Raw genomic sequence first — 19,670 nt, 5'->3', positions numbered from 1 at the left:
TTAGAGCTAATAAAAGAATTTTGAAAAAAAAAAGTGCTCGTTCTCTTTTAATATTATTTTTTTAAAAAAATTGTATTATTGTATTGTCTTTTTAAAATTCGAATGAATAATAAGATACTCTATTTGATCAATATTATATCAGGTAGTAATTTAAAATTTTTATAAATACTATATTATTAATTGGATCGGCCAAATAAAAATGAGACAATTATTAATATTTTAATTTGAGTTGATTTTTTATTATACTAACATAAATATAGGGAAATAATTATTTTATTAATTTTTAAATTTAAGTGGTTAAAATTAACGGTAAATTTTCCCTAAAATTAATCTGTTGCTTTTTATTTTTTGATAATTATATAATTTTGTGTAGTTTCCCATGCAGTTTTCATTGAATTATAAATATTTAAGGCGCTCGCGACCAGACCGCGACCGCGACTGCGACTGCGACTGCAAAGAGTGAAGCCTCGCAATTCAATTATAGTCACTCGTTCTCTATGCCGGCGAAGAGTGAGGCCACTTCTTAAATCGATTCGACGGCGTGGAACTCCAGCGCACGGCAGTTTCTTCCATCGAAGCCGCGTGCAGTTCTTACGATCTGACAATGTGGAGACTCAAGATCGCGGAGGGCGGCAGCCCCTGGTTGCGCACAACCAACAATCACGCCGGCAGACAGGTGTGGGAGTTCGATCCCAGCCTCGGCACGCCCGAGGAAATCGAGGAGGTGGAGAGGGCACGAGAAGCTTTCCGGGAGAGCCGGTTCGAGAAGAAAAACAGCGCCGATCTGCTTATGCGGTTGCAGGTACGATCAAGTTGTAGTTCAAAACTATTCAAGTACCAAAAGAAGATATATGGATTTGCCATATATGTAAAAGAAAGGACACGACATCACTATAAGAACAATGTTATTTAGCGACGAGAAAAGAAATGTCTTGCAACTTTCATTTGGGTCAGAAAACAACTCTTGCAAATTCTTTTCTGCGCGCGCATGTGTGTGTTTTATCTTTTATGGAAGTGATTGAGATTATCAGTTTCTTTACTTTATTGCAGTTTGCAAAGGAGAATCCACTTGAGATGGACTATCCTATCATCAGGATTCAAGATGACGAAGATGTCACGGAAGAAGCTCTAGTCACTTCCTTAAGAAAGGCCATTAGCATTTTTTCTACTCACCAAGCACATGATGGACACTGGCCTGGGGAATTTGCAGGCCCAATGTTTTTTTTGCCAGGATTGGTATTTGCTTGAATCTTTTCATATGAAAAATTATAACGGCTTAACCCTTTTTCTAGATTAAACTTCCTACAATATTGTGCCTTGATTGCTCTTATGTGAATTTTTATTTTTCTGAAAACTTGACAGAGTCTATTGTTGGACAAGACTTGAATTTTGATAGTGGATTTGTCTTACCAGATAATATACACAATTTTATTGTGCATATCAGGTCTCTACTAAATTTTTGCCATTTGATTTGTACAGATAATAACTTTACATGTTACTGGAACTCTAAATACTGTTTTGACACCTGAACACCAGAAGGAGATCCGTCGTTATCTCTACAACCATCAGGTATCATATTCTTGACCCTCTCTTTTTTTTTAATAAACTTGATCTGAATCCTTTGCTAAATTGTCATTTGCCTGCTTATGTATTGCAGAACAGAGATGGAGGGTGGGGTTTTCATATTGAGGGTAAGAGTACTATGTTTGGTTCGACATTGTGTTATGTTTCTTTAAGGTTGCTTGGACAAGGACCTGATGATGGAGATGGGGCAATGGAAAAAGGGAGAAAATGGATCTTAGACAATGGAAGTGCAACTTGTACAACATCATGGGGAAAGATGTGGTTATCCGTAAGTAATAGTGACTTTCTTTTATATTAAAGCTTGATATCCATGTATTCCACAAGCCAAAGCTAGTTACCTCACTAAACTAAGCATTTGTGGGTCGGTTATACTCACTTATATAGCCGCATGCTTTGCTTCCAATGGGGTTCCTGCCATAGAAACATTTGGTGATACTAATGAAACGTTATAGGAATATTTTAGCACTTTTTGTTCTATTTGTTGCTTATATCACATTTCCCAAAGAAGAGCCTTGATTCTTGTGCACTGAATTCATTCAGGTGCTTGGAGTGTTTGACTGGTCTGGTAACAACCCTTTACTACCAGAAATGTGGTTATTACCATACTTTGTACCTATTCATCCAGGTATACATTTGTTAGAGAATAATGAGTAGGATATGTAGTTGTAACTAAAAAGAGGATGTAAAAGAAAAAATGATCTCATAGATAAGTTGAATGGTAACCAGTAGAACATTAAGATTTTGTATTGTGGAGAATGTTATCACAACTCACAATCACTTACTACCTGCTCCTGTAATATTAAGGAACAACATATATGAGGACTTTTGCTTATTATACATAAACTTCAGTTATGATTCTGAGCACAATTGAAACAATACCAAGACCTTTTCAATTTTCATGACTAGTTTTGTAACTCTTCATACATTTGTGATAACATGTAATATACAATTTTCTATTGCAGGCAATGTGCCTAATATATAGTTTCCGTTATAGCCCAAACCTATCGGATAGAAGTAACTTTTATGTGACTTGAAAATTTGAAGATCAAATTGTCTACGTAGACATTCTCAGTACTGTTCAAAAGTTATGTGTAGCTTAGTTACCAAGAAAAGTAATTTATGTCTTCTAGATACTTCCTAGGTTTAAGATGAACTATATGATTACTAAAGTGGAGATTAGATATGGTTTCAACTTTTTTGCATGAAAATTGCATTACTATATATAAAAAAAAAGTAGTCAAGTGTATGAAACTCCTATTAATGCATGGTCCCGAGGAAAAATCTATTATACACAGTCTTACCTATAAGAGACTGTTTATGAGAGTCGAATCCAAGACTTCCAAGTCATAGAACAACAGCTTTACCAAGAGAAATTACATTATTATAAGATAATAATTTTATACATGGTGCAAATTTTTAGTATATATTTGAGAACTCCATTATCTCTCTATTAGGGTTGTCATTCCTACATGAATTTTGAAGAACATCATTCCATGCAGTTTATACCTCTACCTAGACATAGTTGTATTGCTTAACTAGTTTTGATCATTCACAATATCATCTGTACAAATTTTTGCCAAATAAAAAATAAGTGGAATGTTCATTCTATTTTGTTAAACAAGTGCCAATTTCACTTCTCTAGATGGAATGAAAGACCTGCTCTACTATGCCCATGTCATATATATTGTAAATGGTACAACAAGGCTCTGAACTTTATCAAATATTTTTGTTTTATAGGACGCATGTGGTGCTTTTGTAGAATGGTTTACTTGCCCATGTCATATATATACAGGAAAAGATTTATTGGCCCAATTACCCCAATAATCTTATCACTAAGAAATGAGTTATTCCATTGCCCATATGAGAAGATAGATTGGAATCAGGCTCGTAATGAATGCGCAAAGGTGTGCAATTCTTCTGCTCCTTATTCTCCTAGTTCTAACTAAATGGATGTAATGTTATCATGCATGTCATTGTATTTTTTTTCCTATTTATTATAGTGTCTACAGTGTATCTAAATGTGTCTTAGAGTAACTAATAATTATGAGGTTGTATGATTATTATCATAAGCAATGATTGAAATACCGTTCCATGTCAGGCGGCACAGATAGTTTTTACTTGGGGAGCAAAACTGGCACAATATGCTCCTCAATTTTGCATGTCATTCGTCCTTCACGCGCGCATGTCGCGCGACACAAGTGGGTCAAAGGCGTCCCACAACACTTTCGACGTCGCTAGAGGCATCGCAGTATGCCTCCGGCGTCGCCATAAGTGTCCACGGACGATGCTACTTTTCAAAATTAAAATTATGATTTATTTAATTGAATCAATTCCCAACTTAAGTGTGATATTTCAAAGAAGCTTTCATAAACTTAATTAAATTTTTCCAATAAAATATATATAAAATATTTTTAAAATATTAAAAAACTTATTAATTTTATTAATTGATATTCTGAAATTCTTTTACCATTTTAAATTTTATTTTAAAATTCTAAAAAGTATAAAAAAATTCTAATAAATCAAATTTATATTCTGATATTTTTTTATTATTTTGTATATTTTTACTATTTTAATATTTAATTAATATTCTGATATTTTTTTTACTATTTTAAATATATATTATTTTAAGTAATAATTAATTAAATGAAGAAATAGTTTGTTTATATAATTATTATATATAAAATAGCATCTTTGTATTAATTTATATAATTATGATTGTTTAATTTAGGGTTTGGAGAACTACAGAGTTGACCAAAATAGAATATTACGAGAACCAATGATTTCATCTGGTTCACACCACTTCTTTTGATATTAGCAAGGTTACATATTATAATGTATCAATTTTAATTCGAGTTATTCATAGGTCAATTTTCTTTAAAGAAAACTATATTTAATTATTTTGTATAACAATATTAAGTTGTTCAATAATTGAGAACTTATATAAAATCAATATACGACTTATTTTTAAATTATACACAATAAACATATTTATCTGATAATTACTATATATAAATAAAAAAAATACTAAAACTGTATCATTCCGGTCTGAGATCGAAATCTCGATACGAGTCGAGATTTTAAACCTTAATCATTAGTGCATTCAGTCTAAATAAATGTTGATGGGAAGAGATACAGTGAGTTAGATAACTATCGATAGAAATGAGGTACTAGACTCTGTATTAGTAGTAAACCAAAGGTTAAGGTTTGCCATGAGTCCTTTATGCAAGTTGGCTGCTATCATAGTGAGTAATACAGAAGAGGTCACTTTTATGCATTATTTTGTAGCATGGGGATATAAGATTTGTAATGAGTCCCTTGTGCAAGTTGACTTCTAGCATTGTAATACAGACCAAGACTCTTTTATGCATTATTTTGTAGTATGAGGATATGAAAACATTTCTTACTTTTTCATGACCCAAACTTCATTTCTTGATATTTATGTGTGATGGCATCCTCAACTCCTATTGGATGATGGTTTTTTTTTAATGCTCCATTTTGAAGCATACATTATCTTCATGTATATTATGGAGCTACCATATGTATGATTGTCTAAGTGCTAATTATTCTTTGAAGATATGTGTTAAGAATGCTTGTGATTCTGAAGCTCTCATTGTATCTGCATTCTAAGTTATCTACGGACTTAAAATTTATTCCACTAGAAATTATCTTCTCAACATGTCCATACTCCTCCCATTGTCTAGTTAGATTTTGTTGGTCCCTTGGCGGCTAGAGAGGGGTGAATAACCTGTACAATAAAAACAACAAATCTTCCTCGACTTTATAACTTAATAAAAATAAACACTTGCATAAGAGAATTAAAAGCACAGGAAGAATTATTTGGTTTGCAATCAGCGGATTGTTAATCCAAGGAAGTTAAAGGTCGCTAAAATCTCATTCAGGTGGAGAAGCCTTTTCCTGTAGTTAAAGCACTCAATTTGCAAAGCTAAACAAAAGACAAATCGATTACAAGTGTTCTATTGCACTACTGAGATCAGGGTTGTATTTATAACACTGGACTCGGATAGAATTTTATCCGCGTCGCAATGGCTCGCGACAAGTTGAGTTTTGATAAACTTTCTAGTCCGAGCGCCTGGACCAGTTTCGGACGCCTGAACCGGGTTGAATCCGCCTCCGCAGCATCGCCAAGCCGAGGTGCCATCGGGCTCTCCAGGGGTCCGGGCAGCCGGACCAAGTCAAGGCGCCTGGATCGGTCCGAGGGTTGGACCCAAAAAGTCAATCTTATGTTGACTTTCGATCTCGATCTTCTACTTCGATTCCGCTCGCATTGGTCCAAGTGTCCCGCTCCAATTCCACTCGTTTAAGTGATTTCGGCCATCCGAAATAGGGTTCACCCGAACCCATTTTCCGGCCTTCTCGAGCAACCTTCCGCTCTGGTTTCTCGTCCCCCAGAAATGTCGCGCGCATCTCCTTCTCGTCCGCCAATGTACTTTTCCGCAGCACCTCATCCCTCGGACGCACTAAGTCCGTCGGCTCTCTCCCATGCTGTCTTTCTCACTAGTTGCGTCTTTCGCTCGACTTCCTGTGCTCCTAAGTTCCTGCACACTTAGACACAGGGGTTAAACACCAACAGGGCCTAACTTGACTTGATTGATCACATCAAAACTACCTTGGGATACTTATAGATTTCTTTGGGAGTAATTTAGCATCCTCTCAACCCAATTTCTTTGACTTCTAACTTCTTATCCAAGCATCCTTGAGATTCCTAGCATAAAATTGGTTCATGGATAACTCCTTAGAGAGCTAGACACTTAAACAATGATGGATGCCTTGCCCACATGAATGTTGTACTTTTTGTTCTCCATAATTTCTTCCTACATCTTCAAAGCTGCTAAATGGGTGATTTATTAAATTGGCACATCCTCTATTTCTCATTTGATTTCAAGAGCAATTTTTTTTTTTTTTTGTATAGTTGTAAATCTCAAGAACTTGGAATCATTGACTTAAATGTTCATAGGCTTGCCCTTCTCTCATAATGGTGGTAGCATTTATTTTACTATCTCTTCTCTCCATAGGCTTTAAAATTGCCTCCTCGTGTAACATCATCTAGCTCTTGTCAACTCCTTGCCCTCAATGGGATACTCCTGAAAACTTTTCTTCCTTTTTATCCACAAATTTCTTAAGCACAAAGTGCATTTACTAAAAAATCATAAAATGAATTAAATAACTTTGTAATTGGTGACTATAATAAGTTGTGATGCTTAATTATTAGTATATACTAAATGCTCTTTTTTTGTTTGGCTTGATGATGTATGTTTCAGGAAGATTTGTACTATCCACATCCATTTATACAAGACATCGTCTGGGCGTTCCTTCATAAAATTGTTGAACCTATTTTAATGCATTGGCCTTGTAGCAAGTTGAGAGAGAAGGCTATTAATACTGCTATCCAGCATATTCATTATGAAGATGAGAATACTAGATATATTTGCATGGGTGCAGTTAACAAGGTAAGCTAAAAGATTTCTTTGAAGAAGTTGATTACTATCAATTTTTATAGCAAACGATAGGATTCATTATCGGCAATTCATCATAAGTGCATAACAACCAAGAACTATAGCTTGTCCATTAGAAGAACCTATTTCTAGAAGTTGAGATGCAAATCATGCAGCTTATAAAGAAGTATTTAATCAAAACTATCATCCTTTCTGATGTATTCGTATCTGTTTTATGTACCTTCTGGATACTCTATGGTTTTTATGATCCAGATATTCTTTGATGTTAAGAGACAAGCTATTTTTACTGATGAATGCAGTTAATTACAAATGCTGATTGCAATTAGACCTATGAGGTAAATTTGCACATTTCTGGAAGAACAAATGTCTACATAAAAAAGTTAGGATGCTGACTTTAAAGTATAACCTTTACCTCAACTTCAGAAGTCTTAATGTCTTGTTCCTTTGTATGTTAAAAAACCCATCTAATTCTTACTGTTCGAATATTATGGTATGAAAACTATAAAATATCTTTTAAAACTATATCACGGATGCACTTCATGTTGTTGGATGTAAACTTGATTTTAACTTATATTTCATATTTATTTAACAAAGGATTATGTTTAAAATTAAACTTTAAATTGCATTTGTTTTATGCTGGCCCAATTATTCCTGGAATTGTTATGTAAACTTGATTTTAACTTATATTTCATATTTATTTAACAAAGGATTATGTTTAAAATTAAACTTTAAATTGCATTTGTTTTATGCTGGCCCAATTATTCCTGGAATTGTTATAACTAGATTGTCCCTTTATACGAGTTAAATAAAATGTGAATGAAAAATCCAAGCCAGTTTTTCTTTCTGACCGACACTGTACATGTATTACAATTTATGTAGCAATTATGTGAGAAATGTTTTCTTTTGAAATTTCATATATATAGGTACTTAATATGCTTTGCGTCTGGATTGAAGACCCAAATTCAGAGGCATTTAAGTTACATCTTCCACGAATATATGATTATCTATGGGTAGCTGAAGATGGAATGAAAATGCAGGTATGCTAGAATATGCAGTGCATGTACTCTTATTAGTTTTTTTACTTCCTAGAATCATGTACAGTGTCTGAATAGTGTCTGGTACCTTATTTTGTATGTGTTAAAGAAGTTGTTGTTGTATTGTTAATTTTGTAGGGCTGTAATGGCAGCCAGTTGTGGGACACAGCTTTTGCTGTTCAAGCAATTATGTCAACTGATCTTTCTGAGGAATTTGGTGAAACACTCAAGAAGGCTCACGAATTCTTTAAATGCTCACAGGTTAGCATTTTTTAACAAAGTTCTCAAAAGTATGTGTATTCTTCTACTGAATATTTACCCTTTATTGAATATGTAACTACATTAAGTTTTGTCTTCTTTCTGATTGGAAGATCCTTGAAGATTGCCCTGGTGATCTTGATTTTTGGTACCGCCACATCTCCAAAGGTGCATGGACCTTTACCACTGCAGATCAAGGGTGGGCTGCCTCAGATTGCACAGCAGAAGCACTTAAGGTAACTAACTACCTTCTATTGTCAAGCCAAATTTCTTGATTTTTATGCTTATGTTTCTTCTGTAGGCTGCCCTCTTGTTATCTAAGGCTTCTCCAAAGATTGTTGGTGATCCAATTGAAGCAAGGAAGCTATATGATGCGGTCAATTTCATCCTTTCACTAATGGTAAACGTATTAGTAATAGATGCAAATACTTAACAGTAGCTTTTCTTCTAATTGTGGTTATGTTGCAGAACAAGGACGGTGGTTTTGGTACTTATGAACTTACAAGATCTTACGCTTGGTTGGAGGTATGCACTCCAAGAACATTTTGTTGATGTTGCATTCTGCATATGTTTCTCAATCATGTATCTGGAGTTTGCTCATAGATTAATTCACTTTGGACAAACAAGAGTTGTTTACATAACACTAGCTAGGGTTATCCTTGAAGTTGTTAATTTTCCAAGTAATTAAAATGAGGCATAAAGATTCTTTTAGCCTAGGAATGGGAAGGAGACAACTTGCATGTGTTATGAAGCACATGAGCATTTAGGAAATGTAATTTTAAAGATGTAAAAATGAGATTAATTATTGTTTACTATTATTATTATTAACTAATTCCTTAGATCATTAGTAAGGCATTCTTATGTGAATTCCAGAACCATACATACTTTGGATAGTTGAGGAAAGCGCAAGAGGAATAAGACAGCAAAAAATAAAGGAAAGAAAGAAATTTTGGATCATACAAATTGGTGTGGCTAGTTTATATTTAGAAAATCTTATTATATGTTCCTTTTTAATTTCCAAATAAAAAAGTGAATTTCTTAACGGACTGGTATCTTTTCTGATTTTTAAAAGAAAGAATTAAATCCACGGATATTTTCCAGTTGTGTATAAGAGTATCCACAATAATACTAAATATTTCTCTTAAATATTTGTGATCCCTATATCCACATCATCAATTAAATATCTCCCTCCTCAAATATTTCAAATTTTATCATCAAAATATCCCCTCAACTAAATATTTATGGGTTTCATCTACCAAATATCTTACTCTCAAATATCTCAAATTATATAATAAAATATCTCAATAAAATAATCATTGCTCCTTGTGAGGCCCATTTGCATGCCACCAAAAATTAAATCACCGGACATAAAATTATGTTCGCTGATTTCTATTCACCTCTTAAGTACCCCCCACAATGAGGGATATTTGAGAAGAGGATATTTAAAGAAATATCTTCTCCAAATATCCTCAATTAGAAATACCCTAATATGAGAGATCGTGGGACAAAATTGGGGAATGGCAACAATGTACAATTTAACAAAACTTGCTCTATCTTTACTTGTTGGAACAATATACAATCAACTTAGCTTCTTTCTTAAGGCAACATCTTTTGTGGAAACTGAAGTATAAGTTGATAAACTTAATGCCTTAGTTATATTGCAGACAGTTTTGATTGGTGTATTGGATTGGTTGATAAGAATATAGGATTTTTATCTATAAATTAGGATAGATAATTATATACCACTCTTCTACCAAAGTCATGGCAATCTTCACTTACTAAATCTGTTTTTTTTTTTATAGATTTTTAATCCTGCTGAAACATTTGGAGACATTATGATTGATTCCTCGTAAGATTCGATCACTTCTATTTATTAATATAATATTTTCTATTTAGTTACTTTAATTTTTTTATTTGCAATTGAATTGCAAATGTTTTTTTATAGGTCTATCGAATGCACCTCTTCAATGATTCAAGCATTGACATCATTTAAAAAGTTATATCCAGGTCATCGACGAGATGAGATAGATGATTGTATTAATAAATCAGCACGTTTTCTTGAAAAGACACAGCGAGATGATGGTTCATGGTTTGCACTTATAGTTATCCATTTCATTTAAATTCATTTTGTAGGATTCTGCTTTGTCATTTTTTATAAAATGAGTCACAAAAAATCTTATAACGGATTAAATCTCCTGCCATATATGTTGAATTTAAAAATCTATTCAGTTTAAATTTTCTATTGGGATAAACTGAGATTTTATTTTATGAAAAATGAGTTTTATTATCAATTTATATATATAAAAAAAAGAAATATGATCCATAAGTTTTTAAATTTATAAAATTCTTCTTTTGATTCTTTCGAGGTGTATTTTTCGGCCAGAGGAATTAGTAACAACAAATATAGACTATCCTCTTGATCATTTTTGTCCAAGTTCCTATTTTGCCAGCCAATTTTTGTGTTGCATTACAAAGTCATATTTGTAAAATTAAATATCCTGTTTCACTAAAGATTCATCAAGCTAATGTGTTATAGTTTACATTTGCGGTTACTAATTCCTAAAGATCCATCTAGCTGAACTATCATGTCACTAGTCTTATTTTGGTATTGCCAAGAACAAAATCTTTGCAATCATTTATTATAAAAGTGCTATTAAGGCATTTAAACTTTTGTTACATACTGTTAACTTCTTCTAATAGGTATGGATGTTGGGGAGTTTGCTTCACTTATGGCACATGGTTTGGAGTAGCCGGATTGATTGCTGCTGGAAGGACATACGAGAGCAGCTCTTGTATCCGAAAGGCGTGCAACTTTCTGTTATCTAAACAACTTGCCTCTGGTGGCTGGGGAGAAAGTTATCTTTCATGTCAAGATAAGGTTAATTCCTAACTGATTACCCATTTGTCTTTTCCAGCTTCTTCCATGAATCAGCACCATTATATGGGTTCTAGTTCATTTTTTCATATGATATTCTCTTCTCTTTTTGTTTTTATGTTATAGCGAGATATCAAATTTAGCTAGAAAGATTTTTTTTTATCCCCAAATTGTTTCATTGGGTTGTTTCATGTTTTTGTATTAGCCAAGATGTTTACGAATCAAGTTACATACTGTCATCTGATTCTGAATATTTCTACATAAGTTACTTAATAAACTCTATTCGAATTCTATTTCGTGTATCCTACCATTATGATTGTAGCAAACTGGCATCTTGACTGGTTTAGAAGTTACTAACCACTTTATTGTTCACATTATTTAATATTTCTCGAGTTCTCTTTGAGCAGGTTTATACAAATCTTGAGGGCAACAGGATTCATGCAGTGAACACAAGCTGGGCAATGCTAGCTCTAATTGATGCTGGACAGGTCAGTTTTCTGTCAATCACAAATCTCATGAAGGCTTAGATTTCTTAGGATTACAAATTCACAAGCAATTTTTTTATTTAGTGAATGAAGAAAGATTGGAAGTATGGTGTGGAGGAAGCAAAGAATGAAAATATCATGTGCAAGTTAATGCAAAATGAGTGAAATAATGTTGATTCAATAAAGATTATGGTGCGAGTGTTTTCTTGTCTTAAGATCTTTGAAAGAACTAGAAATAATTCAAATTAATGTTCAAAATTATCATGTTCAAAAAGGTTAACCTTAGGAGAAGAGGTTCTTTTTTACATGGGCTATTTGGGGTTGCTAAAGGGCTATAAGTCTCAACTATTTGTGATTTCTAAATCACTATCTATAAGATTTCTTTGAGTGCATCACTGATACATCATCAATAGATCTCTATTGATTAATAGATTCAAAATATTTAAAACTCATATAAGAATTTATATCCATTCTCTGTGTTCATTGAATGTTTTTGAATGTAATGATGTAATAGATGAAATAACGTTACTTCTTTCAATTTTGTGTTCGAATAGGGTGACATAGATCCAAAACCACTGCACAGAGCAGCAAAGGTATTAATAAATATGCAAATGGAAAATGGAGAGTTTCCCCAACAAGTAAGACATTTCTTCTATTTTTTTTTTAATTCGATCCTTTCTCAGGATTCCACATGGTGAAAACTTAGTACATCGGACTGTCTCTTTTATATCAAACACCAAATTTCATCCCCAGACTATCAAACACCAAACTATTGTCATTTCATCACCAGACTATTAAAAATAGCATAGTGCATATATGACATACCTTTCATGTCATCATTTCCTTAGATCAATTATATTGATGATGTTAATGATTAGGAGTAAAATGATGGCAGTTTGAAAATATTGAGAATATTTTGACAAATTTAGAGCTCTAGGTTGCATTTGAAAAAGAAAACTCTGGTCATCAAATGTGATTTTCTGTTCTCTAATCAAGTTGTTTATCTCAATTAGTATATATTTTGTAATTCTTATTGCATTCTTAGTTGATAACAATTTTTTGCTACTACATTATTTAAATACTTATATTTGTGTAGCTCTCTCTTGCTCTTCTTTCGTCATCAAACTGAAATTATCCCTTCCATTTCTGTAGAAGACAATTTCAACAATAATATTCAAACTATCAGTATTTATTTGTGTAGGAGATTATGGGAGTCTTCTGTAAAAACTGCACACTCAGCTATTCGGCATATAGAAACATATTTCCAATATGGGCACTCGGAGAATATCGCACTCGCATATTGTCCCCTTAAGGCCTGCCTTTCGCAATGATATGATTAAATTTATTGTGAGCATAATTATCATGCGTGTATCATGCGTGTATTACGGATCCTTGCTATGTAAGTCTCTACCTGTGATGAAATTATGTGATGCACTACTACAATTTTATTGGACGACCTTTGGCATGGGTTATGTTTGTTTATTTTGCATTTGGTTTTAATTAGGGATGTAAATCAATCGAACTGAGCCGAATAGTATTAGGCTCGAGCTCGGCTCGTTTAAGTTATATTCGGACTCGAGCTCAGCTCGAGCTCGAATCGAGCTTTTATCACAAGGCTCGAGCTCGGCTCGTTTTAGAATTATCAAGCCCGCGAACAGTTCGAGCTCGGCTCATTATTAACTCGATTATCAAAGTTAATGAGTCTAACTCGTTAAGCGAGCTCAGACTCGTTTTTGGACTCGTTTAGAGCTCGTTTTTGGCTCGTTTTAAGCTCATTTTTTGGCTCATTTTAAGGCTCGTTTTAGAGCTCATTTTTTTGGCTCATTTTAGAGCTCGTTTTTTGGCTCGGTTTAAGGTTCATTTTAAGGCTCATTTTTTAGCTTGCGAGCCTATAAACGAACATGTTCGTGAACTCACGAGCCGAATATCCTTAAGCTCGAGCTCGGCTCGATAAAACTATCGAGCTCGAAATCGAGCTTGAGCTCGGCTCGATAAGATAAACGAATAAACTCGAACGAGCTTTTTATTGAATCGAGCTCCGAATAGCTCGTGAACCGTTTTCATTTACATCCCTAGTTTTAATTAGAGAAAGAATGAAATAGATAAACAGGAAAATAACAATAAAAAAGTAGTTCATGGTAGAAGAATTTATTTTTGCGACTCTAATCTATGATCACTAAGTCAGACAACAGAAATTTTAAGGTTGCTTAAGGCTTCCCTTCAAGAAAAATAATAGTAGTTACTTGTTATTTTTGGCCAGTTAATAATGTTGGATCGAGAAGCGCTAGAGGGGGGGTGAATAGCGCTCGTGGCTATTTCGATTTTCGAATTCGTAAATCGTACTAGAAACTAACAAAGTAATAAGCAGCGGAATAAAGAGAACAATCAAACACAGAGACAAAGGAATTTACTTCGTTCAGAGCCTGTGACAACTCCTACTCGAAGGCTCGTGATCCTTGATCTCTTTCCGTGGGCAACAACTATAAGCTCGAATAGAGTACAAGTATTACACTTAAGTACAAATAAAAGAAACAGTTATACCGACAACAGTATAGTTATTTGAAGATTTGGAGCTCCGAGTTGTCGGTGTCAAGTCGCAGCACTTCCGGGTCGTCTGGTTAGCAGCTAGTTGCAAGGGGATTGCTTGGAATTCGTTGTTGAGAGCTGCTGGTCGAGACCCTCTTATAAAGGGTGTTCAACGCGCCTTGAAAGCCATCCAAGGCGCCTCCATGCTGGCCGAGTCACACGCTGAGATAAGGGCTGATCTGGTCGAACCTTATCAAGTTCAAGGCGCCTTCTTTGCTCTCCAAGGCGCCTTCATCCACCAGTCCAAGGCGCCTTGAGCTTCCTTCAAGGAGCCTCCAAGCCTGCTTCGCAGCCAGCTCATCTTTTGCACCCGAGGCGCCTCCAAGCTCCATGGAAGCGCCTCGGACACTGTTTATCCGAGGCTTAACCTTGTTCTTTCGTACCTGCAAGACATGTTAGATCCAAAACACAAACATATCCTGCAAAATAAAAGTTAGCACATATAATATCATAAATATGAAGTTTGACAGTCATCGGACTGTCCGGGTCTGACTTCGGATTTCCAACCGGAAACCCTAGGTCGACCCGACGCCTACTGTTCCTTCTACGGGGAAAGCGTCCTCACCTACTCCACTCAGGAGATTTACCTGTTGCCAGTGCGATCCTCCAGATCGACTGAACTTTTGCTCGGTGCTCGATGCTTCCGGACTTTTTGCTGGACTTCCGCTTCCCGGCTGGTCCAGTCTTGCACCTGGTTCGCGACACCAGGACTTTCCACGTAGGGTTACCCCCCTAGGACTTTTGCCTGAAGCACTCGACCCACCAAGACTTTCCGCATAGGGTTACCGCCCCCTATGACCTAGGGTTATCACCCCCTAGGATTTTCCTCCACCTAGGGTTACCGCCCCCTAGAACCTAAGGTTACCACCCCTTAGGATTTTCACCTGCCTAACCACAGTTAGGACTTTCCTGAAACACTCAATCAAGCATGTTAGATCACAAACCACCTTAACTTTGAATCTTTTGTCATTATCAAAACTCAGGTTCGATCGTCAGATGCTTCCCGCACCAACAAATAAATGCTAAATCATATTAGAGAACCTCTCTTAAGTTTCAAGTTTTGATGAACTATGGGAACAAAAAAAGATATCCCTTTACTTTGGCTCCAAAATTGCCACCGTCCGACGTGGAATTGCAAAACCAAAGGCACTATGCAGGTTGACTTGAGTTTGCGGTCGCGAAATCTTAGCTATACCGCGATCTTCTTGAAGTCGGGTGACATGGCTACCCATTTCTCCTATAAATTGTTGGATATTGGGGTCTTAATAGACCAATACGGTTTTGTGGAAAAATCGGAATGCCATCAATAGATAAAAGTCATAATTGACTTCAAAATTGAAATCTACGTTTCGCGTAGATAAATTTAGACTATTAATTTGCTCAAAATCGATTAAAGGTGAATGAGAAATTAATTGTTTAAAGTCGGCCCAAATAAACATTAATTATTCATTAATGATATATATAAGAAAATGCATGGGAGAATAGTCCCACATCGGAAATTTTCGATGTGTATTATTTGCTTATTAATGATGCTGTGTTAATGGAGTTAACTCAGAAAAAAGACCAGGTGCTCTCTTCTCAGGGGCGAGCAGGTGCTCGCACTTGTGAGCCCGCCACGTGCGCAATGGGCGCTTTGTAGGCGCACTTTGCACTTCGTACGCATCGTCCATTGAGGAGCTTAAATTTATGCTCCAGAGGACATTGCAGTACCTACGTGGCACTCGGGTGACATATCAGGCTCTGACATGGCAATGCCAATGTGGCATCCACGTGGGCAAGAAGAGATGACTGGACTATTGATTGGGCAAACGGATGGCAACCGTTGATCAAAGAGGTGTGATGGATCGCTTGTGATGCGATCTAGAGCGTTGGATCGCGAAGAGTCATGATTTGACCGCTTGGGATGAGACTTGATCTGAAGCGTCAGATCGAATGGATCAGTAGATCCATATCCGATGGCTGATGACAATAGGCGAGATATGAGGGTCACAACTCTTCAGATCTGATGGATGAGATTAAAGTGGGATATGTGAAGGGTTATAAATCTTCAGAATGGACGATCCAGATCGATCCAGCCCAAAGAACACATCCTCTCACCCAAAAAGACATTCAACCTCTTCATTTGGTATAAATAGAACCCTCCAGATGTTGGAAATATCAATCGAATCATCGAATTCATCTATTCTACTCTCTCTTGAGCATTCATCTCATCTTGTGCATTTAAGAGTCCAAAAAGCCTACGAGAATGTTCACTGGTCTCGGAATTCGTAGTGCTACGATTCCGAGACGTTCGTCGTTGTATCTTGGGAACGAATTACTGCTATCCGTTAGCACCGTAGCGGAGCAATATCGTTTACGGAGATAGTGTTGAACACTAGCCTCGACGATCAGTATCAGTTTGCGCACTCCAGGAGATACCGATTCCAATTTCCAACAGTCGTAAACGATATTGTGCAAACTGATATGGCTACTTCCAACGACGTTCCGACGGTCGTTCTAACCGCCATTCCGCCAACATCAATTCCACATGGAGAAAAGCCGGAGAAATTCAGTGGAGCCGACTTCAAAAGATGGCAGCAGAAAATGTTGTTTTATCTAACGACGCTAAACCTTGTACGGTTTTTGCAGGAAGTCCCGCCAGCCGCTACGGAAGGTAGTAAGGCTGCTTGCGATGCATGGTCACACGGAGATTTCCTGTGCCGCAACTATATTCTCAACGCCTTGGACAACACGCTGTATAACGTGTATTGTTCATTAGAGACGACGAAATCTTTGTGGGAATCACTTGAGAAGAAATACAAGACCGAAAATGCCGGATTGAAGAAATTCATCGTCGGCCGGTTTCTGGATTTCAAGATGGTGGACTCTAAGAGCGTCTCAGCTCAAGTCCAAGATATGCAATTAATACTGCATGATTTGGACGTCGAAGGCATGAAGCTGAACGAGTCATTCGCAGTAGCTACGGTAATTGAGAAGCTCCCTCCATCATTGAAGGACTTCAAGAATTACCTCAAGCACAATCAAAAGGAGATGGGACTGGAAGACCTGGTCCTGAGGCTACGAATAGAGGACGATAATCGAAAATTATCCGACTCTAGAGGAACCAAGCGGACTATTGACGACATGTCCAACCTGGTCGAGCCAAACGCCAAAAAGCCGAAGCAGTTCAAGAAGAAGGCTCAAGCAAAGAAGTTCAAGGGTTCTTGCTACAACTGTGGAAAGTCAGGACACATGTCAAAAGACTGCAGACACCCGAAGAAGCCAACTAAGGGACCAAAAGATGTTGCAAACCACGTCGCAACCTCTCTTGAAGACTTGGATCTCACTGCGGTCGTGTTTGAATCCAATACAGTGGAGGATAACCCGAAGCAGTGGTGGATCGATACTGGAGCAACTCGTCATATCTGTTTAGATAAAGCGATGTTCTCCAAGTATACTCCGATAAATGGAAGGAAGCTCTATATGGGCAATTCCACGACATCTCCGATCGTCGGACTCGGAAAAGTTGTTCTGAAGATGACGTCTGGAAAGGAGCTAACTCTAATTGATGTGCTCCATGTTCCCGACATCAGAAAAAACCTAATTTCTGGGTCGACACTTGTTAAGGCTAGGTTTAGACTAGTGTTCCAGTCCAACAACTTTGTCCTTACGAAGAATGATGTCTTCGTAGGAAAGGAGTACTTAGAACAAAGTCTATTCAAAATGGTTGTAATGACTGTACTCCGAAAATTTGATGGTAATAAAATAATTACTTCCAGCTATGTGGTTGAGTGTTTCAATTTGTGGCATGATCGACTCGGACATGTGCATAATAATACTCTGAAACGTCTCGTCAAACTAAATTTATTACCGAACGTCAATGTTGACGAAACACACAAATGTGAAGTGTGTGTGGAAGTTAAAATGATGAAACTACCTTTTCATTCGGTGGAAAGGTCAACGACTCCTCTAGAGTTAATACATAGTGATCTATGTGACTTGAAATTTGTGCAAACTAGATGAGGTAAAAAGTATTTCATTACTTTTATCGATGACTACACGAGGTTATGTTATGTCTTTCTTTTAAGAAGTAAAGACGAAGCCTTAGAGGCGTTCAGAACCTATAAAACAGAAGTTGAAAATCAACTTGACAAACGAATTAAAATAATTCGTAGCGATAGAGGTGGAGAATATGGTGCACCGTTTGATGAATTTTGTTCAGATTCTGGCATTATCCTTCAAACAACGGCGCCTTACTCACCTCAATTGAATGGTGTTGCTGAACGTAAAAATCGAGCACTAAAAGATATAATGAATGCCTTGTTGATAAATTCAGGCTTACCTCAAAACTTGTGGGGGAAAGCAATATTATCGGCAAATCACATTCTCAACAAAATCCCTCATAAGAAAAGTGATAAAACTCCATACGAACTATGGAAAGGCCGCAAGCCATCGTACAAATACCTGAAAGTGTGGGAGTGCTTGGCAAAGGTCGAAGTACCTAAACCAAAGCAAGTAAAGATCGGACCTAAAACGTTCGATGCGGTATTTGTCGGATATGCCCATAATAGTAGTGCATATCGTTTCCTAGTTCACAAATCAGACATTCCTGATATTCATGTGGGAACAACCTTAAAATCTCGGAATGCGATATTCTTTGAAAACGAATTCCCAAATAAGAAGGAAAACGTTGAAAATGATAACAACAGAAGTTCAAACGAAAATGACATTACTGAACTTAGCTATTATAAAAGGACTATTGACGATCAAAGCGAAGGGCCACGTCGTAGCAAACGGGCTAGAGCTGAGAAATCGTTCGGGCCAGATTTCATGATTTTCATGTCGGAAATGGACCCAAGAAATTAAGTGAAGCTCTCTCTAGTCCCGATGCTCCAATGTGGAAAGAAGCTGTCAACAGTAAAATCGAATCCATCATGAATAATCATACTTGGGAATTAGTAGATCTTCCTTCTGGTAATAAACCATTAGGTTGTAAGTGGATACTAAAACGCAAGTATAAAGCTGATGAATCAATTGACAAGTATAAGGTCAGACTTGTAGCCAAGGGGTACAAGCAAGAGGAAAGCCTTGATTACTTCGATACCTACTCACCGATGACAAGGATTACGTACATACGAGTGCTAATAGCCATTGCAGCACTGTATGACCTTGAAATACATCAAATGGATGTTAACACTGTGTTCTTAAATGGTGAGTTGGAAGAAGAAATTTATATGGAGCAACCTGAGGGGTTCGTGGCTCCAGGAAATGAGAAAAAGGTGTGTCGACTTGTTAAGTCATTATACGGACTTAAGCAAGCGCATAAACAATGGCACGAAAAATTTGACAAAGTAATGCTATCAAACAAATTCAGAATAAATGAATGTGACAAATA

General features: G+C 36.3%; 1 protein-coding gene across 1 annotated transcript; it reads left to right on the top strand.

The window, feature by feature from the left end:
* The first annotated feature begins 409 nt into the window (after nt 1–409).
* LOC122019768 (cycloartenol synthase-like) lies at nt 410–13,182 on the top strand. The gene is made up of 18 exons (XM_042577281.1): nt 410–802; nt 1,051–1,236; nt 1,480–1,569; nt 1,658–1,852; nt 2,125–2,209; nt 3,322–3,488; nt 6,864–7,052; nt 7,982–8,095; nt 8,231–8,353; nt 8,464–8,586; nt 8,652–8,750; nt 8,819–8,875; nt 10,153–10,199; nt 10,296–10,439; nt 11,051–11,228; nt 11,633–11,713; nt 12,265–12,348; nt 12,912–13,182. The coding sequence occupies exons 1-18, from the start codon at nt 605–607 to the stop codon at nt 13,020–13,022; spliced, it is 2,271 nt and encodes a 756-aa protein (XP_042433215.1). The 5' UTR covers nt 410–604; the 3' UTR covers nt 13,023–13,182.
* The last annotated feature ends 6,488 nt before the right edge of the window (nt 13,183–19,670 follow it).

Source organism: Zingiber officinale, chromosome 9A (genome assembly GCF_018446385.1).
Source record: "Zingiber officinale cultivar Zhangliang chromosome 9A, Zo_v1.1, whole genome shotgun sequence".
In the NCBI taxonomy this organism is placed as follows: domain Eukaryota; kingdom Viridiplantae; phylum Streptophyta; class Magnoliopsida; order Zingiberales; family Zingiberaceae; genus Zingiber; species Zingiber officinale.
Note: the sequence above shows the minus strand (reverse complement) of the source record. Positions and strands in the feature narration are given on the sequence as shown.

What these genes read in the sequence shown, in the direction of transcription:
- LOC122019768 (XM_042577281.1), top strand. Translation starts at nt 605, where the DNA reads ATGTGGAGACTCAAGATCGCGGAGGGCGGCAGCCCCTGGTTGCGCACA. An exon ending in AAGATGGAATGAAAATGCAG is followed by an intron (nt 8,096 to 8,230) that starts GTATGCTAGAAT and finishes TTAATTTTGTAG; the next exon opens with GGCTGTAATGGCAGCCAGTT. An exon ending in ATCTTTCATGTCAAGATAAG is followed by an intron (nt 11,229 to 11,632) that starts GTTAATTCCTAA and finishes CTCTTTGAGCAG; the next exon opens with GTTTATACAAATCTTGAGGG.